Source organism: Mesocricetus auratus, unplaced genomic scaffold (assembly GCF_017639785.1).
Source record: "Mesocricetus auratus isolate SY011 unplaced genomic scaffold, BCM_Maur_2.0 Super-Scaffold_100011, whole genome shotgun sequence".
Lineage (NCBI taxonomy): Eukaryota > Metazoa > Chordata > Mammalia > Rodentia > Cricetidae > Mesocricetus > Mesocricetus auratus.
Window position 1 is genome coordinate 43,394,475 of NW_024429195.1, and position 26,903 is coordinate 43,421,377.

The 26,903-nt window shown below is 49.4% G+C and overlaps 4 protein-coding genes across 5 annotated transcripts; 2 read left to right on the forward strand and 2 right to left on the reverse strand.

The window, feature by feature from the left end:
* Nucleotides 1-71: 71 nt before the first annotated feature.
* On the forward strand, nt 72-3,575 carry Ormdl2 (ORMDL sphingolipid biosynthesis regulator 2). 2 transcript variants are annotated; one of them, XM_021232826.2, is made up of 4 exons: nt 72-192; nt 1,328-1,502; nt 1,644-1,795; nt 3,067-3,575. In XM_021232826.2, exons 2-4 carry the CDS (start codon nt 1,329-1,331, stop codon nt 3,200-3,202), a joined length of 462 nt encoding a protein of 153 aa, XP_021088485.1. In that variant the 5' UTR covers nt 72-192; nt 1,328; the 3' UTR covers nt 3,203-3,575. The 2 variants fall into 2 exon arrangements, with proteins under 2 accessions (XP_021088485.1, XP_021088484.1); XM_021232825.2 differs by having other exon boundaries at nt 74-192; nt 1,233-1,502.
* A 327-nt stretch (nt 3,576-3,902) lies between these two features.
* Nucleotides 3,903-13,284, reverse strand: Dnajc14 (DnaJ heat shock protein family (Hsp40) member C14). The gene is made up of 7 exons (XM_005079694.4): nt 13,096-13,284; nt 11,193-12,631; nt 7,532-7,638; nt 7,014-7,133; nt 5,184-5,344; nt 4,993-5,095; nt 3,903-4,837 (listed from the first exon to the last, which is right to left on the reverse strand). Exons 2-7 carry the CDS (start codon nt 12,573-12,575, stop codon nt 4,627-4,629), a joined length of 2,085 nt encoding a protein of 694 aa, XP_005079751.2. The 5' UTR covers nt 12,576-12,631; nt 13,096-13,284; the 3' UTR covers nt 3,903-4,626.
* A 486-nt stretch (nt 13,285-13,770) lies between these two features.
* On the forward strand, nt 13,771-18,700 carry LOC101828123 (transmembrane protein 198-like). The gene is given in 6 exon segments (XM_013120281.3): nt 13,771-14,527; nt 15,401-15,659; nt 16,303-16,884; nt 17,290-17,446; nt 17,564-17,623; nt 17,625-18,700. Coding segments are annotated over 5 exon segments (1,050 nt in total). The 5' UTR covers nt 13,771-14,527; nt 15,401-15,484; the 3' UTR covers nt 17,701-18,700.
* Nucleotides 18,701-19,920: 1,220 nt separating this feature from the next.
* Nucleotides 19,921-26,836, reverse strand: Mmp19 (matrix metallopeptidase 19). The gene is made up of 9 exons (XM_021232833.2): nt 26,614-26,836; nt 26,089-26,174; nt 23,873-24,003; nt 23,476-23,691; nt 22,647-22,892; nt 21,940-22,065; nt 21,305-21,469; nt 21,025-21,152; nt 19,921-20,867 (listed from the first exon to the last, which is right to left on the reverse strand). The coding sequence occupies exons 1-9, from the start codon at nt 26,701-26,703 to the stop codon at nt 20,466-20,468; spliced, it is 1,590 nt and encodes a 529-aa protein (XP_021088492.1). The 5' UTR covers nt 26,704-26,836; the 3' UTR covers nt 19,921-20,465.
* Nucleotides 26,837-26,903: the final 67 nt, after the last annotated feature.

Genomic DNA, 26,903 nt, shown 5'->3' on the forward strand with positions numbered 1-26,903 from the left:
GCCTAAGGCTAGAAAGGGCGGCCAATTGCACGGCCCCACTGCAGAGCCAACCAATGACTGGGGACGCCGCGGTCCGTCCCACCAATAGGGAGAGCGCAGACGGGGCGAAAGGCGGCCACTTCCTGGAGACCACAGGTGTGAGAGCCCTCGCTGTGCCCCAAGCCGGACGGTCCGGGCTTCTGAAGCTGGCAGGTAGGGGCTGCGCGCAACTTGTAAAAGGTTACCGAGCGGAACTGATGGGAATATTGGGAAGGAAGGGCGGCGGCGACTTCGAGTTCCCGTGAAGAGAGACGTAAACTGATGTGCGAAAGTGGGACTCTGGGAGGAGCATGGGCGGACTCGGTACTTGATTAGGGAAATTTGGGAAAGGCAAGAGCAGGTAAAAAAAAAATATATATATATATATATATATATATATATATAGGCATTAGAGTTAGCATAAATTTAAGTGCCAGAAGCGCCCCTAGAAGGGAGAGGGCTCTATTTCTTGAGGGACTAAGCTCAGGTCCCTTCCTAGACTAATTTAAAAACTGGGTTAAGTTGTTGCTGCGCCTCACGCTCCAGAGAAGGGCTGAGGCAACTGGCTGTTGACAGGCCATGAGGGTGAGGGACAGGAGAGACAAGCCCCAATAAAAGGTGAGGACCACAGGTGGCTTGACTCTCGATTCCTCCTTATTAACTGCATAGCTTTCTTGTGGAACTCTGGGTGTGGGTGACCTCTCTATGATTCAATAACTTCCTCAAGAAAGCAAATTAAAAATACTCCCGATTCCCCTGGTGCTTCAAGTGAGTGTCACAGTCTAAGCTTACTGCTTCATGTTATAGTTGAACTGTAAAGATCAGAGTAAAAACTTTACCGTGTTTCTATAGTAGGGAGGCTTTTTTCCCATAGAAACAAAACAAACCACTTGTGTGGGCATGCACACTAACAAGGCAGGCGCGGGAGTCAGGACAGCTTGCAGGAGTCCCCTTCCACTGTGTGGGTCCTGGGGATCCAACTCAGGTCTTTAAGCACCGTGGCAAATGCCTTCTCCAGCTTAGCCATTTTGAAGCCCCTCTTGCTTTTTTGTTTGTTTTGGAGAAATGATCTCACTCTAGCCCAGGACAGTCCTCATGTCTCAACCTCCCAAGTATAGGATGACAAGCATGAGCCACCACACCCAGCTGCTTCACGTCTTCTCGAGTTTTAACAAAGTCTTCAGTTTTTCCTTTTTTTTTTTTTTGCATGATAGAGAAATCCTTTCATTCCCTAGAGTTTAGGGGATCTGGCTTTTCGGGGGTTAAGAGGAAATTGAGTTGGACTGCTGCTGACCCCTCATTGTGGTAGGATGAATGTGGGGGTGGCACACGGCGAAGTAAACCCCAACACTCGAGTGATGAATAGCCGGGGCATCTGGCTGGCCTACATCATCTTGGTAGGACTGCTGCATGTGGTTCTACTCAGCATCCCTTTCTTCAGCATTCCTGTTGTCTGGACCCTGACCAACGTCATCCATAACTTGGTGAGCACTAAACCACACCCTTGTACCCAACCCAGGTTTATCCCAACCAAAACAAATATGTCTTCCTTTTGGGATCTTAGCAGAACTCTTGACCCAAAGGACTACTTTCTAGCCTCATACTGTCCCTTTCCCTCTTCCCAGGCAATGTATATCTTCCTACATACAGTGAAAGGAACACCCTTTGAGACCCCTGACCAAGGAAAGGCTCGGCTTTTGACACATTGGGAGCAGATGGACTATGGACTACAATTTACCTCCTCCCGAAAGTTCCTTAGCATCTCTCCTATTGTACTGTGAGTCTGGGGGTAGAGGAAATTCTGGGTCAGAAGTTGGGGAAATTGCTTAGCACAAGGACTTAAATTCAATCCCCAGCATGTATGTAAAAGCCAGATGTGGCCACACACAACCATGGGTGCCTATAATTCCAACACTGAAGAGTTGGAAGCAGGAAGATCCCTATGGCTTGCTGGCCAGCTAGTCTAGCCAGAGTACTGTACTTTAGAGACTAATAGTAATAATAATAATAACAAGAACCACCTGACCAAGCTGGGTGTAGGTGGTGCATGCCTTTAATCCCAGCACTCCGGAGGCAGAGGCAGGTGGATCTCTGTGAGTTTGAGGCCAGCCTGGTCTACAGAGTGAGTTCCAGGACAGCCTATAAAACAATACAGAGAAACCCTGTCTCAGAAACCCCCCCAAAAAGACCTGCCCCCCAAAAAAGATGGAGAGCAACCAAGGAAGACTCATGTTGATGTGTGGTCATACCCACACATGAACATGCACACACACACACACACACACACACGATAGTACACTAGTCCTAAATCTACAGGGAGTATTATAAGGTTTGAGACGGCAGTGAACATTCCTTCATTCCTTGCTGGTTCCATGGTAATAAGGAAAGGGAAAAGGGACTGAAAATAAACCAAACTCCTGTCTAAATCCAAGTGATTTTTACAGTCCCCAAAGAAGCAAATAGGTAAAGGAAGAACTGATATTGTTAAAAAGTAAAACTAGTGGTGCACTCCTTTAATCCCAGCACTTGGGAGGCAGAGGCAGGCAGATCTCTGAGTTTGAGGCCAGCCTGGTCTACAGAGTGAGTTCCAGGATAGGCTCCAAAACAATACAGAGAAACCCTGTCTCAAAAAAAAAAAAAAAAAAAAAAGGTAAAAATAGTTTGGGGAAAGGAAGCAAAAAGGGCTCCAAAAGTCAGACTGAACACTTTGGCTGCCATTTGTCATTAACAATTAGCAGATGGGCTGGGGGTTCAGCTCAGTGGTAGAGTGCTTGTCTAGCAAGCACAGGCCCTGGGTTTGGTCCTCAGCTCTTGGGGGGGGGAGATGATATTAGCAAACAACTGATTTATAATCTCTAGTTAAAGATGTCTTCTGATTATATCCTAGACCTCACATTAAATACTATTGAGTTAGCTGAAGTACCTTTGGACTACGAAGGACAATATGCAATAAAACTAGCAATTCAAAATAGAAAAGAAAAGCACTGGAAAGCATGGCTGTGGATATGGGAAGCCAACCTTGTTATCCTTTTCTTTTCCTCTCCCTAGCTACCTGCTGGCCAGCTTCTATACCAAGTACGACGCTGCGCATTTCATCATCAACACTGCCTCACTGCTCAGTGTACTGCTGCCTAAGCTGCCCCAATTTCATGGGGTCCGTCTCTTTGGAATCAACAAATACTGATAAGTGGGTTGAGAGTTCTATAGGCACTGAGGGAAGGCACTGGAACAAAGAGACAATGGTTTTCCCTTGTCCATACTATCTTCTGTATCTTGGAAGCCTGAGATATAGGACAAACCTGTCTAAACTCCAAGAAGGAAGAAGTTGTAACATGGGGTTCCTGGGCCCAGCCCTAATAGGGTCAAGATTCTCTGAATCAGGAAAGAGATGAGGTTAAGGGCCACACCACTCTCCTCTGTACAGCAAGAAGCTATCCACACTCGGGCAGTTTATCTGGAGATTATGTTTTCCAAACGTACCACCTTCAAGTTCTGTTTTGCTGTATATTTTCCTTAAAATAAAGTCTTTTCAGTTATGACTGAAATTTGATAAGCAAGAGGAATAGAGAGATGTTCTCACAATGCTGGGGAGGAAAATGGAATCCTGACTTACTACAAAAAAAATTTTAAGCAAATTTTTATCACCATGCCTTTGATCCAATACAGGATACCCTTCACTCTCAGCTAACAGCAAAGAAAGAATTCTCAAATAAGCAAAAATGTTCCTGAACTGTGTGTGTGGCACGGCCTATATCCCAGCCCTCAGGAGGCAGAGGTCAAAGAACTACTGCCAGCTGGAGGCCAGCCTAGTCTACATAGTAAGACTGTTTCCAGGAAAATAGAAGAGAACTCAAGCTATGTGGGCAAAGAAAAGAAGGAAAATATAAGTTGCCAGTTATATATTTATAGAAAGATAATTCCCTGGCTTTAAATAGATATGTACATACAAATATGAACAAACTTAAAAAAATACAAACCCTTGGCTCACAAGGGGCCTCTGGGAACCCCTCTATGCTTCCCCCTCACCCAAGGGCACAGGGCGTAAGTCTGCTTTTTAAAAATGAATTAATTTTGGCCATCCTTGCAACAATGAGCCTAAAGTTAGGTGGTTTCCCATAAAGTGAAAGGGGAAAAATTCAGTTTGCACTCTGAATTGTGTATCTCCAAAATTAGGGCTACATGCTTTTTCTTTTAACCTGTACATCAGGGTAAAGGGGGAGGAACCCCTGAAATGGGTTAAGAAATAAGATATACTCATTTAAAAAGGGTGAGCTTCATTTGCTCTGAGAGCAAATGATAAGATAAAGGCATACAGAACCCAGAAAATGCCCAGTCCCCACACCTCGGGAACGTACTGTCTGGACTAGACCCAGACCCCACGTCCCTTGCTCTAGCCACCTCCTGTTTCTTTGGTATTGTCAAAAGACAAGATTCAGTTCCTAGGTGCTGGGCAAGAGGGAGAATAGGTCATGGACTTCCTCTAAGTACTGAGTGAACAATTTAAATTTTTCCCTTTTTAAAGTATTTAAAAATAAATCAAATTCCATCCTGTGCTGTACACAGCCCTTTTAACTCCCTGACATTGATTGAGGAAGGAAGAGAAGGGTGTCAACGTTGGAAGGGCCGCCTCACTTTCTTCCGCCGTTTAGGTTTGGCTTCTCCCTTGGGTACTGTACTGTTGGGCTTGGAGGTTGCAGTGGCCCCAGGGCCAGGATGAGGCGCTGCAAAGAAGTTCCCATTGGACATCTGCCCGGGGGGTACTTGAAAGATCCGGCTCAAGAAATCCTGCAGGTCAGGAGGAGGAGATTCTGGTGTGGCCCTGAGGGAGGAGAGAACACAGAATGAGGCAGGAGACATACAATCAGCTACCAAAATTAACCACACACTGGGTCAGTTTCCAAACCCCCTAGAGAGCTAGGCATCTAAAACCATACTCACAACTGAAATGGTGGCTAAGTGAGAAGCACCACCTACCTTTGCCGACCACTGGTGCCTGGTCCCCGAGAACCAAATGAGATGTGGTAAGGAACTCTGTGGGTGTCTGGAGAGATCCCCACACGCTGGCATCCAGCCCACTCTGCAAATAGAGATAATTACCCGAAACACCCATTCATAGCAAATGAGATAAAGAAAAATGATCTTGTATTTAGAGGTCAGAAGTATACCTGTGATATCATAGACCTTTCCGTCCATCAGTGCAAAGTAGGTGATCTTGAGGCCCAACATGCTTGACTCTGCCCAAAAGTCTCCCTCCTCAGCAGGGTGAAGCTTGTTACACTCAGCACAGTATCTGGCACTCTTAGGTTCTCGGTCCATTTCAAACCTCCTGCAAACCAATACAATAATTCCTTAATACTTTTCAAGTGGCCATTACTGTCAAATATGGCCAAACACTAAAAGTTATCTTTACTCTGCTATAATATCTGCTTCTCTATACTCTGCCTTCAATTTTCTTTTAGTCTGAGGCAAGGTCATGGTATGTAGCCCAGGCTAGACTTGTAAGTGCCGGGGTTACAGGAGAATAGTTCCATACTCTGCTTTCACGTTTCTATATTTAAACTATTTTTTTCTTTCTTTAATGTTTTTAATAGCACATAACAATTATAGACAATAATGTGCTCTGATTATATTTCCATACATGTATACAATATATTTTGACACTATTCACCGGCTATTACCCTTTATTTCTTACTTCCATTCCCACTGGTACCCTCCCTCTTCCCAACTAATGTTCTATTTTCACACCCTAGCCTGTTGTTGTCGTGGTGGTGGTTGTGGTTTTTGTGAGGGAGTGACCTAAGTATACACACATAAATAAATGTAACGGAAAAGATTGAAAAAACACAAAAACACTTCAGGAGCTGGAGAGATGGCTCAGCAGTTGAGAATAGAGAGGACCTGGGTTTGATTCCCAGCACCCATGTGGTGGTTCACAACAATCTGTAACTCTAGTTCTAGGGAATCTGATACCTTTTTTTTAATGGATGGAATCAGTATCACATTTTATTTTGGTTTTTAATTCTTATTTCTTTTATGTGTACAAGTGTTTGTATGTCTGTGTACCACATGCATGTCTGGTACCCTTGGAGGTCAGAAAAGGGCATTAGGTATCAGATCCTATGGGACTGGAGTTATAGATGGTGGTGAGCCACCGTGTGGCTGCTTGGAATTGAACCTGGGTCCTCTAGAGGAACAGCTAGTGCTGGTTTTTTTGTTTGTTTGTTTGTTTGGGTTTTTTTGTTTTGGGTTTTGGGTTTTCAAGACAGGGTTTATCTGTATTGTTTTGGAGGCTATCCTGGAACTCGCTCTGTAGACCAGGCTGGTCTCGAACTCACAGATCCGCCCGCCTCTGCCTCCCGAGTGCTGGGATTAAAGGAGTACGCCACCAACACCCGGCTTCAGCTAGTACTCTTAACCATGGAGATATCTCTCAAGCCCTAGTATGCATACATAAAGGCAAACACACATAAAATTTAAAATCTAAAAAAATAAATAAAAACTTCCTGAAACTGTTACCATGTTTGAACATGGTTTGGCACATAACCTGAATCTATGTCCCCAGGACATAGTCATTCCTATGTAGTACAGGATTAACTTCTATTCCCTTTAGGGTAAGACAGGATCTCACTTGGCTCAGCCTAGCCTTGAACTTCATATAGCGTATAGCTGTGAATGATCTTTCCCTTTCCATCGCCTAAGTGCTGGCATTATAGCCATGTGTCATCACGCCTAGTTTATGAGAGCTGGCATCAGCAGTTGAGATCCTCAATCTTTTTATTTTATTTTAAAGATTTGTTTGTTCCCTGGCAAATGCTCTTGACCACAGAGCCATCTCTCCACCAGCCCTAAATCCTCAGTCCTTAGTAGGACAAAAGAAGAAGACGGGGTCTTTTTGCTCACCGTCTGTACTCCAGTCATCAACAGTACTCACAGGAAGGCCTTGGTCACCCAATCCCTAAGCTGCACTGCCGTGCTCCTGCCGCCCTGTTTCATACCTATGCTTTCCTTGGCAGCGGCTGCACATCATCGTATTCATTGCCTCCTTGAGGTCATCTTGTAGCTTCGAGAGAAACTCATTCACTGACCGGCTCAGCTCATTCTCTGCCATTCGTTTCCTAAAAGAAGAAAGGTTTTGTAAGTCAGGGTATTAAGGTATAAAGAGAGACATATCTGGATATCTGTATAACAATGGTTCTCAACCTTCCTGATGCTACAACCCTTTAATACAGTTCTTTATGTTGTGATGACCCTAACCATAAAACTTTGGATGCTACTTTATAACTGTAATTAATATCTGATACAAAGGATATCTTATATGCAACCCATGTGAAAGAGTCAGTCAACCCTCAAATGGGTCACGACTTACAGGTTGAGACCCACTGCTCTAGAGGCTGCTGGCTAAGATAAAATGACAAGTAAGTTCTTTCTGCCTGAGAGCTTCCACCCACAAGCCTAGGACCTTCTATTGAGGTTTTCCCTCTACTTCACCTGAAATGTTCCGTTTCAAACTCACATCTCATACTCCTTCCGCCTCTCTGGGTTGCTGACAATGTCCCAAGCTGCCCGCAAAACTTTGAAGGCCTCCTCAGCCCTGGGATGATGATTTTTATCAGGATGAACCTACCCAAAACACAGAGGCATTTCATCACAAATCAGTTCTACCCTCCCCGTCTCAGGTTGTGTGTCTGTATACCCCTATGTACATATGAGCACAATGTGTGCCTGGTGCCCACGGAGAGGACGTCACATCCCCAGGAATGGGGGTTACAGGCAATTGTAAGCCACATGAGCGACAAGTGAGTACTCTTAACCTCTGAGACATCTCTAGTCCCTTCATCTTTTTAACGTTTTTTTTTGTTTGTTTGTTTTTTGCCTCTCCCTCAAGCCTCCCCACCCCAGGGTTTCTCTGTGTAACACCTCTGGCTGTCCTAGAATTCAATTTGTAGACCAGGCTGGCCTGGAACTTAAAGAGATCCACCTGCCTCTGCCTTCTGAGTGCTGGAATTAAAGGCGGACACCACCACTGCCCAGCTAGGCTTTATTTTTTTTAATTATGTGTATATATGTGTGTGTCCATGTGTGGATATGTGTACATACATGTAGGTGCTTGTGGAAGCCAGAGGTGCCAGATCCCCTTGGAGTTGGAGACAGCTATGAGCTCTTCAGTATGGATGCTGGGAAATGAACTTAATTCCACTACAAGCACATGCTCCTAACTACTAAGCCATCTCTCCAGCCTCTCATAGATATTCTTATATAAAAGAGTTCTCTTTCATTATCCTTTTGGAGAATCAATATAGTTTCATGGACAATTACTGTAGCTTGTGAAGAGATCTGAATTTAAATCCAGGTTTTCCTTTTAAGCTGTATGGCCTTGAATATTTTTATGTGTCATAGATTTTCAAGATTAAACAAGAAAATATATGAAGAAACAGGGAGATGGCTCAATGGATAAAAGTGCTAGCTTTGCAAGCATTAGGACCTGACCTGAGTTCAAATCCCCAGAACCCACATAAAAGCTGGACTATACAGAGATCAAGTGTCTATAATCCTAGCATTCCTACAAGGAGACGGAAAGTAAAGACAAGAGAATCCTCAGAATTCAACTAGTCTAGCACAAGCAGTAGAAAAACAATCCAGAGACCCTAACCCTGAACAAGGTAGAAGGCAAGGACCAATACCTGAAGTTGCGCTTGACCCACACATCCCACACATGTGACACATTCACGAACACCACAAGACAAAATCCCCACGTAAAGTATGTGGCACAACAGTCTGCTCTGGGGTGACCTGCCATCCCAGTTTGTCTGGAACTACCCCAGCTTAGATCTGAAAGCCCCAAGTATCAGGAAGTCCTTAGCTAGACAAACAGAGACATCTGGCATTTAAAGCCCTTGCAGGTTAGCTTTATGAGCAGCCTTAGTGTAAGAGTTTCCAGTACGTTACACCTTCAAACTGATTCTTCTCCAACTTCAGATTTTCTTATCTGGCAGAACATGGTGGCACACACCTTTAATCCCAGCACTCAGAAGGTAGAGACAGTTGATCTCTGTGAGTTCAAAACCAGCCTGGGTTACAGTACAGCCAAAACTGTTAACATAGAGAAACCTCGTCTGGAAAAACAAACAACAAAAGCAAACAAACAAAAATGTCTTATCCAAAGTTGGAAGTGGTAACACATTCCTATAATCCATGCAGTTGGCTGCTGAGTTCAAACCCAGTCTCCCTCTCAGATCAGATGTGAGCTCTTAGTTACGTACGGCTCCAGCACCATGCCTACCTGTCTGCTGCCACACCCCACCATGATGGTCATGGACTCACACTTGGAAACTATAAGCAAGCTCCCAATTAAAAATATTTTCTTTTGGCCAAGCGGTGGTGGCGCACGCCTTTAATCCCAGCACTTGGGAGGCAGAGACCAGCCTGGTCTACAGAGAAGTTCCAGGACAGCCTCCAAAACAATACAGAGAAACCCTGTGTTGAAAAACCCAAAAAAAAAGAATGACATTCTCCATGAGATGTCTGCTAACAATTTGAGGGAAAAAGTAATTGTTATCTACTCTAAGAATATACCAGGTCATCCACTATTGTCTTTTCTACCAAATTTAGTTCCTTGCTAAGTTATCATCTGGAGGCTTACTGTACTTTTAGTTGTCAAGGAAAACCTTGGTTGCCCATTCCTCTTTAGGTCCTACAGCCACTGTGGTAATTTGCATATTGTAATGTTTTGCCAATCAGCCTCAGGTACAATTTTATACTCATTACTTATATTCATAATATATTTTACTCACACACACAGAAATAGCAGGGCTTTAGCTCAATTGTAGAGTGTATGCCTAGAATGAGCAACGCTCTGGGTTTGATCCCCAGTACCACCAAAAAAAAAAAGTTTCTCTGAAGTATGTATTACATCAAAACTCCCACCTATATAGTTAACAAAAGCAACATATCTTCGTGCACATACATGATATACATGTCTCTGTTATGGTTTCTGCTCCTTTTTTTCTCCCCTTTCATACTGTGGGTCTTAAGACTCTTGTTTTCAGGTTAGGGACATATGTGTGTAGGTCAGTGGGGTAGCACTTGCCTAGCATGCACAAGGCCCTGGACAGACTCCAGTCTCAATCCCGCAGGAAAAAAGAAGCTGTTTCCTTCTTCCTGGTACTGGGATGGCCACTGACGCTCAGTCCTGAACACTAGGCCTGCACTTGCGTCTCCAGGAGAGGCTGGTTACTCCATGTTTAAAATCTCCTGTTGGGGCTGAAGAGATGGCTCAGGGGCTAAAACCCTTGTTTTTTCTTGTAGAGGACCCAGGCTCGGCTGCATTCCCACATGGTGTCTCACAAGCATCCCTAATCCCAGCTCCAGGGGAAACACTCTTTATCTCCTTGGGTACCAGGCTGCACATGGTACACACGAACACATAGAGGAAACACTTGTACACGTAAGTCTAAAAGGCAATTTCTTGCCGGGCATTGGTGGCATACACCTTTGATCCCAGAGAGACAGAGGCAGATGGATCTCTGTGAGTTTGAGGTCTACAGAGCTAGCTCCAGGACAGCCAACGCTACACAAAGAAACCCTGTCTCTAAAAAAACAGAAACAAAAAAATTTCTTTTTCTTTAAGTTCCTCCTTTATCACTCATGGTGATGCACACTTATAATTCCAGTGCTTCCAAAGGCAGAAGACTCACAGAGTTCAAAGTTAGCTGGAGCTTTATAGCAATACTCTATCCCAAGCAACAAAACAAAAATTCCTTTGTTCAGGTAAGAGCAACTACAGTAATGCCCGACTGGACCCTTCCCTATCCTAAGCAGAGAGATTTCGTTTAGCTACTGCAGAGTGAGTTCAACCCTGCCTGTTATAAAAACTTCATGACAAAAGACTTTAAATGGAGAGAAAGTTAGATCCCTGGTCAGAGAAAAGTCTTGATGGCTCTTGCCTAAAATGATTCCCTTAGCTAGGTGTGGTGGCAAGTGCCCCTAAATCACAGCACTCAGAGATGGAGGCAGGAGAGTCATGAGTTCTAGGTTAGCCTGTCTACATAGTGAAGCCCTGACTCAAAAACAAAACAAAGGGATGTGGCCTTCAGCTTCCAGTTGGCCTCCTGCTCAGCCTTCCCTAGAACTGGACCAGAAGACACAGGAGCAGAGGAGCAGAGGAGGGCACTCACCATCACTGCTAGCTGCCTATAGGCCTTCTTCAGCTCCACATCGGATGCTGTGGCTTCAACCCCCAGCACATGAAAAGGGTTTAGCTCATCCTCAGGGACCCCAGCCATGGTCAAAAGTCGGGCCATCTCCTCTTCTGGCTGGCAGTGGCGCCCACTAGCTGCAGGTGCATTACCTTGCTTATTAGTCCTCTGCTTGACCCAAGGCAACTCCAGCCAGTTCCGCTGAACTAATCTTACCAGCTGCTGCCACGGCCAGCTATCTCGAAGCAGAGTCAAGCAACGGTGCACAGCTGGAGAATCCAGCCAGGAGAACAGCCTGGTGGTCTTATTCCTCCAGCCTAACCGATCACCCAGTCCCACCAAAAACCGCCAGCCCAGCTGCAGACAACCCAAAAAGAGGGCAAGAGTCAGGAGCAGGAACGCACCCACTAGCCTAAGAAGACGGGTGAACAGCCCTGCAGCACAGGAAAAGCTCTGGCTTAGGAACTGGACCATCACCTGGGCCCAGCCCCCCAATCTCCCTGCCCAGGCTCCCACCCAGACTCGAAAGAGGTCCAGGTCACTGCCCTTCAGCTGCCTGCATGCATAAATGAGATGGCCACACGTTTCCACATACTCTCCCACCAACGCCAGAAGTTCAATCAGCCACCAGAAGCCTGCCTGTCCAAGCTGACATAGTTCCTCCACGCCCCACAGTCCCAAGCCTCTGCGCTTATCTGTCTGACTTCGTTTTCGGCCCAGCCGATGACGACCAGGGGACCTGGGATCTCTGCGTCCACTATCCCGAGTATCCTCCTTGGTCAAAAAGCGGTGCCTCTGCCTTCGGGATGGGGGTTTCTTTCCACTGGACACACGTGAACAATCACTGGGAAATTTGAGAGGTTCCTCGTCGTCATACTCCTCTTCTAGCTCTTCATCTTCTCCCAAGGCTGGGGAGGTGCAGCAGCGGCAAAAGCTGCCATCTCCTTCCTCAGAGGACGTCCCTTCGGGAACTCCAGGGCTCCCCTGGCAGGTACAAGCAGATGGAACGGAAAGAAAAGGCGGGCTCCCGTCCTCCTGGGACCCAGTCTCGTTCTCTCTGGAGAGCTCCTGGTCCGCTCCTGACTCTTCCGAGGACGCCTCACTCTCTTCAGGGTCGCCTCCTTCCCTAGGTGGTCCTGGGCCCCTCGGAGGACCATGGCTTGGATCCGACCAGTGGGCTGGGCTTGGGGGCTGTGTGCACTTAGAACCCGAGTGCTCTGTGAGGCAGCGTGTCCCATTGGGAGCAGTCTCTACTGAGTCCCTGAGTCCTGAGAAGGAGAGTATTTCAGGGTCCACAGAGGGTCCTGATGTCCTGAAGGAGGTTCCACACAACCCTCCTTCTCCGGGGTGCTTCTGGGCCATGACCCCGGGGCTTCCTGAGGAGTTTAGGTCACGGCCATTGTGGTAAGTTCTACTGCCTGCAACAAAGGTATCAAGTTGGGAACGGTCAAGGATAGGACCCAGGGAGAAAGTTAAACAATGTACCCAACTCCCTCCTTACCGCGTAAGCGCAAAGTCTTTGGGGACAATCGCTCACCCTAACAATAAACCCGAATCTGACTGACCACCACCCTGCTTGCACCAACCCCGACCTCAGAAACCCCCTCACCCCCGAAATCTTTAATTTCTCTTTTTTTCCTCAGGAGAGCCAAACTCTTCAGTCTGGAGAAATGGGGGGAAGGGGGGTTTACCGCAAAGGGTGTGGTCGGGGGGGGTACTCTTAGGAAAAAGAGACTGTCTGAGAGAGAGAGGCCGCAATCTGTCAGAAAAGGGTGGGGACAGTGCAGCCGAAGGGGAAAGGCTGGGGGCGGAGTCTAAGGAGTCCCAGCAGAAGACCCCCCGAGAACCCACCGCCCGGGTCCCAGGGGCAAAGGCGACGTACCGAAGAGCGGCGGTAACTCCTCCCCCTCGAGCAGCTGCGCCTGAGGCCAGGGGGAGCTACGAGAGCAGCTCCCCCGGCTCCGCCTCCCGCTCACGCTCCACTTCCGCCTTCCGTCCCCGCCGCGGCCGCCTACTTCCACTTCCGGGGTCACCGAGGGAACAGACGGGAAGGAAAGAGAAAAGCGGTTGGCGGGGATGCGAGCCGGCGCCGCGAGCGCGGAGTCAATCGAGGGGGCGGTGCTAGAGCGCCCTGGTCCCGCCCCTTAAAGGGCCCCCGGCCAACGCGGCGCGAGCCACACAGGTCGCGCAGCCGCGAGTGTGCGGGCGAGCTGTCCGCCGAGGCCGGCGGGCTGTGTTCCCCGTCACTGCTGAAGCCGGAAGATGCAAGGCAGCCGCCAGTCCACACATAGTCTGTGGCTTGCAGACAGACAGCCAGAGCACGCAGGGGAGCCAGCGCCCACACCCTTCCCTATCGGCCGCCCGGCCAGACAGGAAGAGAAGTGTGTGTCCCGGACTAAGTCGCCCCCTGATTACACGCGACCCAGCAGGCGAGCTCCCACGCCGCTGACCCGCCCCCTGTGAACGCGGCGCCTGGGTCGGGCTAGGGAGTACGGCCAGGGGATCCCGAGCGTGGCTCCGCGGGGCTCAGAACCCGCCGAGAGCGACAGAACCCCGCTCTCCTCTGCGGGCTGCCTTGCATCTCATTTACATAATGAGCTTCGGGTCCACACCCGCACGCGCCCCCACCGCTTCGCAGACCCTTGTGGGTCCTCTCCTGTACACACGCTCCTGAAGCCTTACAGTTCTGTCATTGTCCCTGCCAGGCCCGTCTTGCTCCGCAAGTTTTTTCACCCATGAACACCCCCACCAGCACTGGCTTTAAAAAAAAAAAACCGTCCCCGCATCCCGGATCCCGACCACCCGGTTCTCCAGGAGACAATACTCCAATTCTCTGGGAAGTGGGAGAAACCAAGCTGGACCTGGGGGTGCGTTGGGACCCCACTGGGGCTTCGAAGACGTCAAGTTGTCGATTAATCTCAGCATTCGGACGCCTTCCTTCTTACTCTTGATGGGCATCCCAAATCTCTCATTGCTGTGGTTAGCGGGGGGCCTGGGCCCGGATTAGAAAAGTAGGTAGCCTGGGTTCCCCCACACACAGGGGTAAAGATTGAGGGGGTCCGCCCCGTGATGTCATCCCCCACCCCACACACACACCCTGTCTCCTTCCTCCGTACACACCCCTACCCCCAAGCTAGTTGCTTTTAGCTCACAGGATTTGGGTTCGGACTTGCAGGAGTTCAGGGAGCACAGTGGGCCTGAGGGGGAGGGTGCCTGCGGGCTACGGCCACCCCTGCGCCTAGGACCTGTGGGCTGGGATGAAGCCGGAGGTCTAAGCGATTGCACCCCTTTGCTCTCCTCAGCCCCGGAGGGTGGTGAGTAGTTAAGACCCTCCCTAACCTCTCCTTGTTTAGGGTCCCAATCTCTTAAGCGTTTGAGAAGAGCCCCGGGAGTTCTCCAAACGAGCCCCTTAGCCTAAGACCTCACTATCCAAAAGACAGAAAAAGAAAAGTGCCTCGGCATCACACCACTCCCTCAGTTTCCCAGTGCCAGCCTCTCCTCAGGGACGCTTCCGGATCAGAATTCAAATCCTATTGGCAGCCCAGGCATGCCAGGGTGAGAGGGTGGGTGGAACAATTCCCCTGCGCGTCTGAGGCGAGTAGCAAGTGGACACCAAGATGTGAGACGTCCGTGGACAAGGCGCCTGCTTACTCCACGTAGGGCTGTGTGCGACTTTCCCCATGCAACTCCGTCGCGGCATGAAGTCAAGACTTCAAAGTCTTGACAGGGTGCCTGGGTGACTCTTGATCCCTTATCTGAAACTCTTTTAAATGTCTCTTCCCTTTCTTCCTTGGGGGTTGCATTTAGCTCACAGGAGGATTTGGCCTCCAACTTGCAGTTTAGGGAGCAACAAGTATAGTGGGGGGGTGCCTGCAGCCAGTGGCCACCCTGTGTCTAAGACTGGGCTTGGATGAAGCTAGAGGACTAAGTGATTCCACCCCTTTGCTCTTCTCAGCCCTGGAGAGTGGTGATCAGTAGTCCTGAGACCCTAAGATGACTCATTCTCTGTCTTCCTTCCTCTCCCCATTTTATTAACCCTGCCCTGTCCGATTCAGCAGAGGGGTTGGCTGCAGATGAGACAGGAGTTGCTTTTTAGTTGGAACAGTCTTTTTGTTTTGTTTTGTTTTTAAGAAATGGAGGTACAGAATCCTCAAGGTTCATGGTTTCTGCTCTCTGTTCTCTTCCAGGCTTACCAACCCCAACAGATAGTTATGGGTGGATGAGGGAGGCTGACTCCAGCCCTCCACTGGGTGACCATCTTCCCTTCTACCATGGAGAAAACCGTGTTGCCCCTGGCTACAACATCTGACCCAAGACCCATGCATCAACAGCTCCCCGAACCTCCGGACCTGAGATGTGTCCTGAGACCCCAGGACAGCGTTGAATTGGCCCCGGCCCTTGTGTGTGCCCTTTGCTGCTGCTTTGGAGTCATCTACTGCTGCTTTGGTGAGGGCAGGGCCTGGGGGCAGCAGCCTAGGACTGTTATCCTCAACAATGATGTCCTCTTTCTCCCTTGCTCCTGGGCCACCTCACCTCTGGCTTCCACCCCTGTCTCCTGCCTCAGAGTTCCCCTCCCAGGCATCCTCCCCACCAGAGACTTCAACTTTCCCCAGAATCTGAGTCAGTCTGGTGATTTCCTATTTACCATTCCTGGAGGAGCTAAACATCGTCCTATCTATTTTCTTTCTTTCTTTCTTTCTTTCTTTCTTTCTTTACTCATTGGAGACAGGGTTTCTCTGTATTGTTTTGGAGGCTGTCGGTCCAGCCCGGCCTCGAACTCACAGAGATCCACCTGCCTCTGCCTCCCGAGTGCTGGGAGTAAAGGCGTGCGCCCCCACCCTGCTCGTCCTGTTTTCTCTCCACAGTGCATCCACTCTACCTCCTGATTTCTCCACCCATCCCCCTCAAGAGTTTCTGAATGCCCTTGCTCTGTCACTGGGCTTATCCTTTCCTTCCCCTTGCCTTGAGGTCCCACGGTATGCCGCTCCTAGCTTCTGTTCCTTTGGTTAGCTGTTCCTTTCCCAATACACTAGAACCATCCCTGTAGGACCCCCTTCTGCCTCTCAATGCCTCCTGCCTCCCTTCCCAGGCTACCGCTGCTTCAAGGCAGTGATGTTTCTCTCCGGTCTGCTGTCAGGCGCCCTGGTGATCTTCCTACTGTGCCACAAGGAACGGGTGCTGGAAACACAGTTGAGCCTGGAGGTGAGCGCAGGCATCGCACTGGGTATCGGACTGCTCTGCGGCCTGGTCACCATGCTGGTTCGCAGTGTTGGGCTCTTTCTGACTGGCCTCCTGCTAGGTCTGACCCTGGGCGCTGGAACCTTATTAGGCACCGAACCCATCTACCAGCCGCATTCAGCCTGGGTGCCGATCGGTGGACTGATGGGGCTGGCACTGCTGGGAGCCCTGCTCACACTCCGGTGGCCACGCCCGTTCACAGTTCTGGGCACAGCTCTGCTTGGTGCTGCGGTGCTGGTGGCCTGTGCTGACTACTTCTTGGAAGGGCTGGCCCTGGGCACTCGGCTGGGCGAACGCCTGCAGGCACTCCCAGAGTTGCTTCCTCTTTGCTGGTATAGCTGGGTCTTACTGGGCACCTGGCCCATCTTGGGGGCTCTTGGGACACTGGCCCAGTGGAAACTCATGACTGAGGAACGTGGAGGCCACACCAATGGTGAGTTAGTGCTGTGGTAAAAAGCAGCCAACCTGCCCCTACTGCTATCCCTGATTCCTACACTTGAGGGGAAGTCGAAAGATTGAGACAGATGAGGATTGGGGAGGATTCCCTAGTGAAACAGAGCAGGCACTGAAGGAAAGTTAAAGCCGAATAGCTGAAGGAAGTCTGGGTAGAATGAGAAGAAAAATTGCCAGGAGGTATGGGGAAGAGTTATGATAGGGTAGAGGAATCCCATAGAAGGATAGGTGGAAAATGTATAAGAAATCTAATAACTGAAGGGAAGTTGAGGCTGGTCTACAACAGGAAGGCCAAGTGGATTTCTATGGAGTTCGGTTCTGTTTGGAGTTGGTATTCAGGACCTAAAAAGGCCGCCTTGAATCTGTGTTGCCTCCTCCCCAACAGTGGTCTTGAGTCACCAGCGAAGGCATCTCCAGCTCCTCCGGATCCATCAGCAAGAGGCTAAGTGGCATCGGAACCCTTCTGGAGTGGGACTGTGTGGAAGCAGCTATCGGAGTCAGCTTCCTCCCAATATCCAGAGCCCCGGTGACAGTCTGGCCCCGGTGAGTGGGAGAGTGGGGCACACCGGGGGAGGATGGGTCAGAGGGCATACAGTGATGACCAGGACGAGCTGAGGGCTCTGACCCAGAACCCCACTTCTGTCTGCCCTGTGTCCATTCAGTTATCTCCAGAGTCTCCATGAGTGCCAGCTGGAACCAAGCACCCGGCCACAGGCCCCGCACGGTCCTGGACCTGGATCCTGACTGTAGCCCCACCCTCCTCCGCATCACACCTTCCCACCCCGCCCAGGCCTGAGCCTCAACTCCAGTGATACCTGGACCCTAGGGAGGGCAGGAGGCTGCTAAGTGAGAGATCGCTAAGCGGATAGGGGGCCTGAGCCCACACACACAAACACATTTCCCTACCTCTTGGACTCAGGGATAGGCTTTGTGCCCAGACCAATCCTTTTAGAGACAGGCAGAGAGTATCCTTATAAAGATGGGGGAGAGTGGAAATACAAGCACCTACCTTAGTACAGGTGCCCTGGTCCCTAGAGACACTGACTCCAAACCAAGGAGGTTTGCCCAAAACAGCTTTTTAAAAAAATTCCTGTAATGCTGAGATGGAACCCCCAAGTGTTGCTCATAGTAGGCAAGCATTCTACCACTGAATTACAACCCACCCCCAAATACCCATGTAAATGTCTCAGTGTTGTGCCTTACCGTGGTAAAACATGGGCCTTTATTGTAGGACCTATAGAAAACTGGGTAGTTTGGGGGTAGGGAAAATGGCACAGAAGAACTCCAAGACCCCCAAGCCTCCAGGCTCCTTATGGGTAACTGGGCTTCTGGACAGCCTTTCTCCATGAACCCCATAGTCTTGAGTCCCCTCTACCTCAGTGGGGAACACAGTCCTCCATGGTGCTTTCCCCTCTCTCTTCAATGAGGGAAGACTAAGAATGTGCCTCAGCTCCCCTCTCTCCAAAAGCTGGCTCCGTGCTCCAAGAAGAGAGCATTGGCTCCCATGGCTGATTCTTGCCTTTTTGCCCAGAGGAGCCTGGACTTGAGGGCTTCGTGGTAGTCAAGTGCCTTCTGCCTCTCAATGTAGGTAATATCAGTTTCCTCCTGAACCATAGTTTGGGCCCAGCCAGTAACCCGTTCTAACTCTCCCTCCTCTAACTCTCCTGAGCAAGGGCTGACTCCTGGTTTCCCAGACAGTATGAAGGAAGACATAATCCCTCCCCTGAGCAGCAAGTCTGTGATGAGAGGGAGAAAGCACGAGGGAACATGGGAATAAAGTGGCACTGAAAATTCAACTGGGAAGTTGAACCTCCGTTGATGCTTTTTACTTTCTTTGCTCCACAAAACAAAGGTAATCTGTCACCTAAAGATCTGCTATGGCACCTTTATCATATACACTATATATATGATGTGTGTGTGTGTGTGTGTGTGTGTGTCATATGTACACCCAGACAGCACAGTTCTCTCTCAGAAACATGAGATTTTATTAAATACAAATGTGTCAGCCGGGCGTCCAGCACTCGGGAGGCAGAGGCAGGCGGATCTCTGTGAGTTCGAGGACAGCCTGATCTACAAGATCGAGTTCCAGGACAGCCTCCAATACAATACAGAGAAACCCTGTCTCGAAAAACCAAAAAAAAAAAAAAAAAAACCCACAAATGTGTCAGACTCCATCAGACACTTCACACATAATATTTCATCTAACATAACAACCCTATTACATTGATATTAACCTTATTTTTGTTAATAGAGAATCCAAGGTTTTACAAGGTAAATTAACTTGATGAAAGCTACAGTCAAATGGCTCAAAAAGTCCAAAGCCGGCCGGGCGTTGGTGGCGCACGCCTTTAATCCCAGCACTCGGGAGGCAGAGGCAGGCGGATCTCTGTGAGTTCGAGGCCAGCCTAGTCTACAGAGCGAGTTCCAGGACAGCCTCCAAAGCCACAGAGAAACCCTGTCTCAAAAAAAAAAAAAAAAAAAAAAAAAGTCCAAAGCCAGCTGGGCAGTAGTGTCACACGCCTTTAATCCCAGCACTCAGGAGGCCGAGGCAGGCGGATGTCTGTGAGTTCCAGGCCAGGCTGGACCGACAACCTCCAAAACAATACACAGAAACCCTGTCTCGTAAAAATCAAAAAAAAAAAGTCCAAAGCCCTTGCTCAGTTTACTGGCTGTGCTGTTTCTTGCCCTCTATGTTGGAAAGAACAGAATCCAGGTATCCAGTAACCTATCTGTTGCCTCCTGTCAGCTAAAAACTGGCAGGCATGGTAGTACATGTCTTAAGTCTTTAAGAAAAAATAGAACACAAGGGCTAGAGAGATGGCTCGGCAGTTAAGAGCACTGGCTGCTCTTCCAGAGAACCTGGGTTCAATTCCCAGCACCCACATGGCAGCTCACAGCTGTCTGTAACTCCAGTTCCAGAGGATCTAACACCCTCACACAGGCATACTGTCAGGCAAAACACCAATGCACACGAGACAAAAAATTAAAAAAAAAAAAAAAGAACACTAGCCAGGCATGGTGGCACACGCCTTTAATCCCAGCATTCAGGAGCTCCAGAGGCAGAGTATGTGAATGTCTGTGAGTTCGAGGCCAGCATGGTCTACTCAGAGTGTTTTAGAACAGCAGCCAGAGCCGGGCGTTGGTGGCGCATGCCTTTAATTCCAGCACTCGGGAGGCAGAGGCAGGCGGATCTCTGTGAGTTCGAGGCCAGCCTGGTCTACAGAGCGAGTTCCAGGACAGCCTCAAAAACAATACAGAGAAACCCTGTCTCGAAAAACCAAAAAAAAATAATAAAAAAAATAGAACAGCAGCCAGTACTATGTAGAAAGAAACCCTGCCCCCCCCAAAAAAGAACCCGATTGACAATTTCCGTCCACCGGAAAATAGATGACACACTTGAAAGAGCTATATGACAAAGAGAAATTGGAATTGGGAACTGAATTAGAAACAAGAAACAGGAAAGTGGTGTCCAGAATTAGAATATGTAGTGGCGTGAGGTCTATGGCTAGCGCCAACACTGTACCATCGGCACAGTCCTAATGAGCAGACATCAGTTAGTTCTTAGGCCCCTGGCGGGGTGACATCAGCAGGAGGGAGTGAAAGGGTAGCAGAATCTACAGCTGAGGGAGTAATGTCCAAGACTAAGTCTGCGGCTGAGGGAGTGGTATCCAAGATTGTGACTGTGCTTGAGGGAGTAACGTCCCCAGGTAACGAGTTAGTGTCCGGGGTCTGAGGACGACAGTGCATCCAGTGTGTGACGTTTCTGGGATAGCCCTTTGCCACTCGAAGCTGCTGGTTAAGACGCCAATACTCTTTGCCCTTGAAGAAGTAGACTTGGCCATCTTGCCAGCTCATCGCTGCTGAGGGTCGGTCTGGCACTCCAGTAAACAATTCCTTAATCGGTTTGGGGTAGCGGCTAAAGTCAGTTCTGGCCAGCTCGTCCCATTGCCAGTACCCTGAGCCCTAATTTGGGGGGGTGGGAGGAAGAGAATGAGAGAGCTTAGGAACTCCAGAGGCTGATCCAAACTGTAGAAGGTACCCCGTTAAGGGTGAGGCTTTGCCCTTCAGAATGAGTTAGCCTGCCCATCCTCAAAAGAGGGTGTCCCCAACTTTGCTATACCTTAAAAAGGAACACCTTTTGATTAACAGGCCAATAGAGCGCCGCGTCCAGGTTGGGTTCTACCCTGTTGAGTTTCATGGGAAAGCCAGGAGACATCCTGAAGCCCACGTATCGCCACACCTTGTTTCCTGAGAATGGCCAAAGGAAGAACAAGTTGTTGTCATCAGATAGAGGCTTCTGGTTCCTCTATCCCCTTCTTGGAAGCTTCTCAATGCCTCCTCCCATTCACAGCCTTTTGATGACCAGGACCTTAGATAAGACCTGAAAGTACCACACTTACCCTTGAAGAAATGAATCCACCCTGTTCTCGGAGAGTAGACAGCAGCATCTAGGTTTCCAGGGAGCCCCTCCCAAAGAGCAGACACTCGAAACAAGGGGCCTGGCCCTGAATCCGTTACCGTCCACACATAGTCCCCCTTGAAAGCATAGGTCTTCCCTCGAGGCCCTGAGAGCAGAAGCGTGTTAACATGTTTGAGAGATAGTGAATGACTCATGAGTATCTCAGGGGGTTTCCTTTCTGGCCACTGATGGGCTCTTCAAAAAGTCACTCAACTTCCAAAGGGCAGAGAAGGAAGACACGGTGTATCGCCTTTGCTGTCCCCGCCCTTCCAATCAGCTGTTCCTAGTGGAGACCTAGTGCCCATTCCAGGTTAAAATCTCACAACCAGGTACAGAGTCCTTTCTAACAGGCATTGCAGCCGATTCCAGCTTGCTAGGCTTCCACTTTTTTGTGGTTTTTTTGAGACTGGTTTCTCTGTATAGACCTGGCTGTCCTGGAACTCACTCTGTTGACCAGGCTGGCCTCCAACGCACAGAGCTCCACCTGCCTCTGCCTCCTGAGTGCTGGGATTAAAGGCCTTGGAGTCAGTGGACCGCCCCCACTGCCTGTCAACAGCCTGTCGGGAAGGACCTCACCCAGCATCATGGCATCCAGCTCAGTGCTGCAGGGGTTTGGCATAGGACTGGGTTTTGTGGTCACTGGTGACACAGTGCTAAGCCTGATCTCTTCCTCCTCATCTTCTGCCTCGGGGTTCTTCTTGCCTGAAAAATGTAATAAGGCAATGTAGGTAAAGAAGTCCAAACACTCAGCTTCTCTGTCTGTCTCCTGTAAGTTCTGTTCCATGGCCCCAGAGAGAGGGAAAGGGGAATTAGAAGGAGTTTCCCTTTGTGGTCAGCAATATGCAGGAGCCACAGCTTGGTTTTGAGAAGCACCAGAGAGAAGGAAGTTTCCTAGAATGTATATTCTGCATTTTCAGGATGGGGTTCCCAGGCATAGTGGTGCACTCCTTTAAACCCAGCACTAGGGAGCAGGTGGCTGGCTCTTCATGACTTTGAGTCCAGCTTGGACTACATAGTAAGTTCCAGACCAGCCAGGGACACAAAATAAAGACCCTGTCTCAAAACAACAAACAACAAAAACAAAAGAATTAGGGTGTGAGGGGAGAAAGGCCAGGAAGGAAGATCAGACATAAATGAGTCAAAAATAGAGACAGTTTTTGAAGATGAATAGCTTGAAGAACTGGGCAGAGGAAAAGAAAAAAAAAAGCCATTTCATTCCATGAAAGCTAGCATTGTCTCCTTGAGCTTGGAGAGATATTAGTCAGACTGCCTCTTATGCTCACCATAGAGAGCCTGGATCCCTGCCACATCGTCCGGGTGCAGCCTGAAGTAGGGCTGGTAGCCCGCATAGACAGGAGCCATGAGTGCCTGGGTGTACCGGGAGTGCCCAAGGCCCAAGGCATGGCCCACTTCATGGGCGGCAATGATGCGCAGGTTCACTCCTTTGTAGGTGCCCTCAGTCCAGAATTCATCATTATCGAAGTGCACGCTGCCGAGTTCTGGGATGTCAGCATGGGCCAGGACCTTCCCTGGACAGAGGCAAAGGTACACAGAGCATCATTTGCCTGCTATGCACTCAAGCTACTTCAAGTGAGGTAACACAGCCGTGATCACGGCACTTGGAAGGTGGACCTAGGAGGATCAGAAGTTCAAGATCAGCCTCAGCTGCCTAATGGGTTTTATGTCAGCTGGGCTACACGGCCACAACCAACTTATGTGCTTCTTTCAGATTTCCCAGGCATCCCCAGCCACTCCTCTCTGACCCGGTCCCCTTGCAGGGAGAGGAAATGAAAGCCGTGCATCGGAGTGAAAGAGGAAGACCAGAGAGACGGCTCAGAGGTTAAGAGCACTGGCTGCTCTTCCAGAGTCCTGAGTTCAATTCCCGGCACCCACATGGTGGCTCACAGCCAACTGTAATGAGATCCGGTGCCCTCTCCTAGCCTGCAGGGAGAGATAGGCAGAACAGTTCTCTGGGTAATATTAGAAGGTCAGAGTGCAGGGTATCATTGGGCAGACCTACCAACCTAAACCTTAAGATCTCAGAATCACTGGCTCAAGGAGACACTTTGTTGTTGAGGTCCTTTAAGCTGAGAGTTAAGAACCAGTGCGTACCAGGTCCATCAAAGGAGTTGGAGCAGTATGGGCTATGGCGGCCATGGAAGGAGAGGCGGATGTCAGCCCAGCCAGCCTTCACCTCGCGGAAGGTCAGGGGGGCCACGCTGCTCCAGTACTTAAAGGCTTGGTGCAGGGCTGCCCTGGCTCTGGAGGGTGAGAGGGTGGAGGGCAGGTTCAAGACGCGGTACGTCAAGTGCTTCTTTCTCCAGCGGCCTGGTTAAGAAACCAGAAAGTAAGTAAGAAACACGGCCCAGAGTGCCGCTCGGGGTGAGGTGCTCACGGCCCTCCTGAGCCGGTCCCTTAGCAAGTATTGAACACTCCAGGCTGTACCAATGCCACCCACACTCAGAGCCAGGCAGCCTTCCCCTTCCGTTCCCAGGCTCTCAGTCCTCACCCAGAAGCAGGAATTTAAGGGTCTTCTGGTTGAAGGGATCCTCCAGACCGCAACGGGGCAGCTTCATACGGGCCCTTGTGTCGTCGTCCATCTGACCTGAAACTGGCAGGTCTGATGCTTCCTGGAAAGCTCTAGAAAGAGAGAGAGGTCATTCCACGAGGGCAGGTGGATCTGGAATGACTGGAAATTGGAGATAGATCTTTGGCCTCCCGGCACCCAAAGTAGTGATAAGGAGTGACATGGCGTCTTTAAAGCTGAAAAGGACAGTGCAGTCGCTAGGCTCCTAACTGGGGCACATTCCAACTTCATCTCTCCATTTTCAGGACCTTTTGAGGAAGACTGACCTGAAGTATGGCCTTCCTCGCTATCTAGCTGTCTGATCTAGCCCAGCAGTTTGGGTTTGTTTTTATTTTTTAAATTGATTTTTATGTTGTGTGGAGCAGTGCTTTCCCTGCATGCATGTAGCTGTACCACGTGTGTGGACTGGCTACAGAACTCAGGAAAGAGCACTGGGTCCCCTTGAACTAGATGGTTGTGGGCTGCCATGTGTGTGCTAAGAACCAAACCTGGGTCCTCTACACGAGCAGCCAGAGCCATCTCTCCAGCCTCATTTCACCTTGCTTTTGAGACATGTTTGCATGGTGTCTCATCCTGTGATCCCAGCACTTTCAAGGATGAGGCAGGAGGACTGGGAGTTCAAAGTCATCCTCGTTACATCACAGGTTCAAGACCGGCATGGGCTCCATAAGACCCTGTCTCAAAAAATCAAAATGGGACTGGAGAGATGACTCAGCTGTTAAGAGAATTTGTTTTTTTGTTTGTTTGGTTGGTTGCTTTTTTGGTTTTTGTTTTTTGTTTTGTTTTTTTTTTTTTTGAGACAGGGTTTCTCTGTATTGTTTTGGAGGCTGTCCTGACACTTGCTCTGTAGACCAGGCTGGCCTCTAACTCACAGAGATCTGCCTGCCTGTGTCTCCTGAGTGCTGGGATTAAAGGCATGCGCCACCAGTGCCAGGTGAGAATTTGTTACTTTTGCAGAGCACCCAGGTTCAATTCCTGACATCTACATGGTGGTTCGCAACCATCCTTAGCTCCAGTTACAGGGGATCTGATGCCCTCTTCTGATCAGTTTGAGCACCAAGCAAGCACAAGGTACACATACACAGATGAACAAAATAAAATTAATAGACCTAAAATATTTACATCTAAATGAGCCGGTGAGATAGCTCAGAGGTAAAGGGCTTGCTGCCAAGCCTAATTACATAAGCTCAATCCCCAAGACCCACATGGCGGAAAGAGAACTGACTCCAAGTTCTCTTCTGATCTCCGAATAATTACCGCAGGATGTGCCAATCTAAGCTAACAGTGTGAGACCCAGCTCAAAAAATTGAAAATAAAGATAAGATGTTTGGCGGTGCGTGCCTTTAATCTCAGTACTCGGGAGGCAGAGGCAGGCAGATCTTTGTGAGTTCAAGGCCAGCCTGATTAATAGAGTCAACTCCAGGACAGCTGGGGCTACCCAGAGGGACATTGTCTCTAGGGGAAAAACGATTTTCGTTTTTTGTATGTTTCTATATGAGTAAATGTCCGGGTGTCCAAGGAAGCCAGAAGAGGGCATCAGCTCCTTAGGACCTGGAGTCACAGGAGGCTGTGAGCATCCTGGTGTTGCGCTGGTCCTCTGTAAGGGCAGCAAGTCCTCTTAACGCCCTTCCAGGATGCCGTCTTCTCCACTTCTCCCTTTTTAAGGAAGTGTCTCACTGTGTAGCCCTGGCTGTCCTGGAACTCTCCATGCAGCCCAGGCTGGTCTCAAACTCACAGAGATCTGCCTGCCTCTGCCTCCTGAGTGCTGGGATTCTAGGACTAAAGGCATGGACTATCACACCCAAACAGTCTCCAACTTTTTTTTTTTTGGTTTTTTGAGACAGGGTTTCTCTGTGGCTTTGGAGGCTGTCCTGGAACTCGCTTGGTAGTCCACCAATGCCCGGCTCAGTCTCCAACTTTTAATGCTTGTCTTTGCCGCCCCGTACTGAGATCACAGCTGTGTGCCACCACGGACCTGACATGTGGACTCCTCACCCTGGTTCTCCATCTCACCTGGAATTCCACCATCCTGAGTAATATTGCCCTCCTATAGATCCCTGCTGTGGATTAGGGTCAAACAGAGGTGGGCCTGGGGGGCGGGGAGAACTTGACACCTCCGATATGACCTAGATCCTCACCTTAGGGCTTCTGTGATATCTTCTAGCCTGAAGTCAACAGCTCCTTCTAGAGGTTTCTGTAGATATCCATACTGCAACAGATAATCCTGTAATGGCATGGAGGTTGAAAGAGGGTTAGTCTCGGGGCATAACAGAAGCTGAGAATGGTGGCGCAGGCCTTTAATCCCAGCACTAGGGAGACAGAAGCAGGAGGATCTCTGTGAGTTCGAGACCAGCCTGGTCTACAGAGTGAGTTCCAGACCAGGTAGGACTACATAGTGGGACCCTGTCTTAAACAAACAACATGAATGACCTAACAGACCCATCAGGAGAGAAGGGGACAGATACAGAAGGCCTGAAAGGGTGATGACTGAGCAAGGGTCCTCAGACGGAAAAGAGCAGGAGGTGGGCAACTTAGCTCAGGATGCAGAGCAAATAGGGAGAGGCAGGGAAGTTGTAGGGAGAGAGGGAAACCCAGAGAAGATGGTAGCACAGCAATCGCTGTCACTCCCATGGCCTGAGCCCTGCTTTGCCCAGAGGACTCACCAAGACTGCCTCCTTCTCTGTAGATCCCAGAGCCCGGCCTGAGACTGCCACGGGAAGTAAGAAGCTCAGCCACAGCTGCTGCCAGTCCATGGTCCCAGCAGACAAGAGCTCCAGAGGTTTGCCCGAGCCCTCTGACCTGAGCCTTCTGGGAGCCTGGAGGAGCAGGGCTAGCCAAGGGACTCTTACCCCCAGGTCTTCTCTGTCAGCCTCTGGAACTCTTTATAAACCTCCAGCTGTGGAGAGCAGGGGAGGTGTGACTCAGCCCAGAGAGATGTCGCAACTCACCATTA

Bases quoted from the DNA above. Each gene is read 5' to 3' on its own strand.
- Ormdl2 (XM_021232826.2), top strand. From the start codon at position 1,329: ATGAATGTGGGGGTGGCACACGGCGAAGTAAACCCCAACACTCGAGTG. The intron at 1,503-1,643 runs GTGAGCACTAAA...CCCTCTTCCCAG, and splicing joins CCAACGTCATCCATAACTTG to GCAATGTATATCTTCCTACA. The intron at 1,796-3,066 runs GTGAGTCTGGGG...TCCTCTCCCTAG, and splicing joins AGCATCTCTCCTATTGTACT to CTACCTGCTGGCCAGCTTCT.
- Dnajc14 (XM_005079694.4), bottom strand. From the start codon at position 12,575: ATGGCCCAGAAGCACCCCGGAGAAGGAGGGTTGTGTGGAACCTCCTTC. The intron at 5,345-7,013 runs GTATGAAACAGG...ATTGGTTTGCAG, and splicing joins CGCTGCCAAGGAAAGCATAG to GAGGTTTGAAATGGACCGAG. The intron at 4,838-4,992 runs GTAGGTGGTGCT...CTCCTCCCTCAG, and splicing joins GGCACCAGTGGTCGGCAAAG to GGCCACACCAGAATCTCCTC.
- Mmp19 (XM_021232833.2), bottom strand. From the start codon at position 26,703: ATGGACTGGCAGCAGCTGTGGCTGAGCTTCTTACTTCCCGTGGCAGTC. The intron at 23,692-23,872 runs GTGAGGACTGAG...TTTCTTAACCAG, and splicing joins CCTTAAATTCCTGCTTCTGG to GCCGCTGGAGAAAGAAGCAC. The intron at 22,893-23,475 runs GTACGCACTGGT...GCCTCTGTCCAG, and splicing joins CAACTCCTTTGATGGACCTG to GGAAGGTCCTGGCCCATGCT.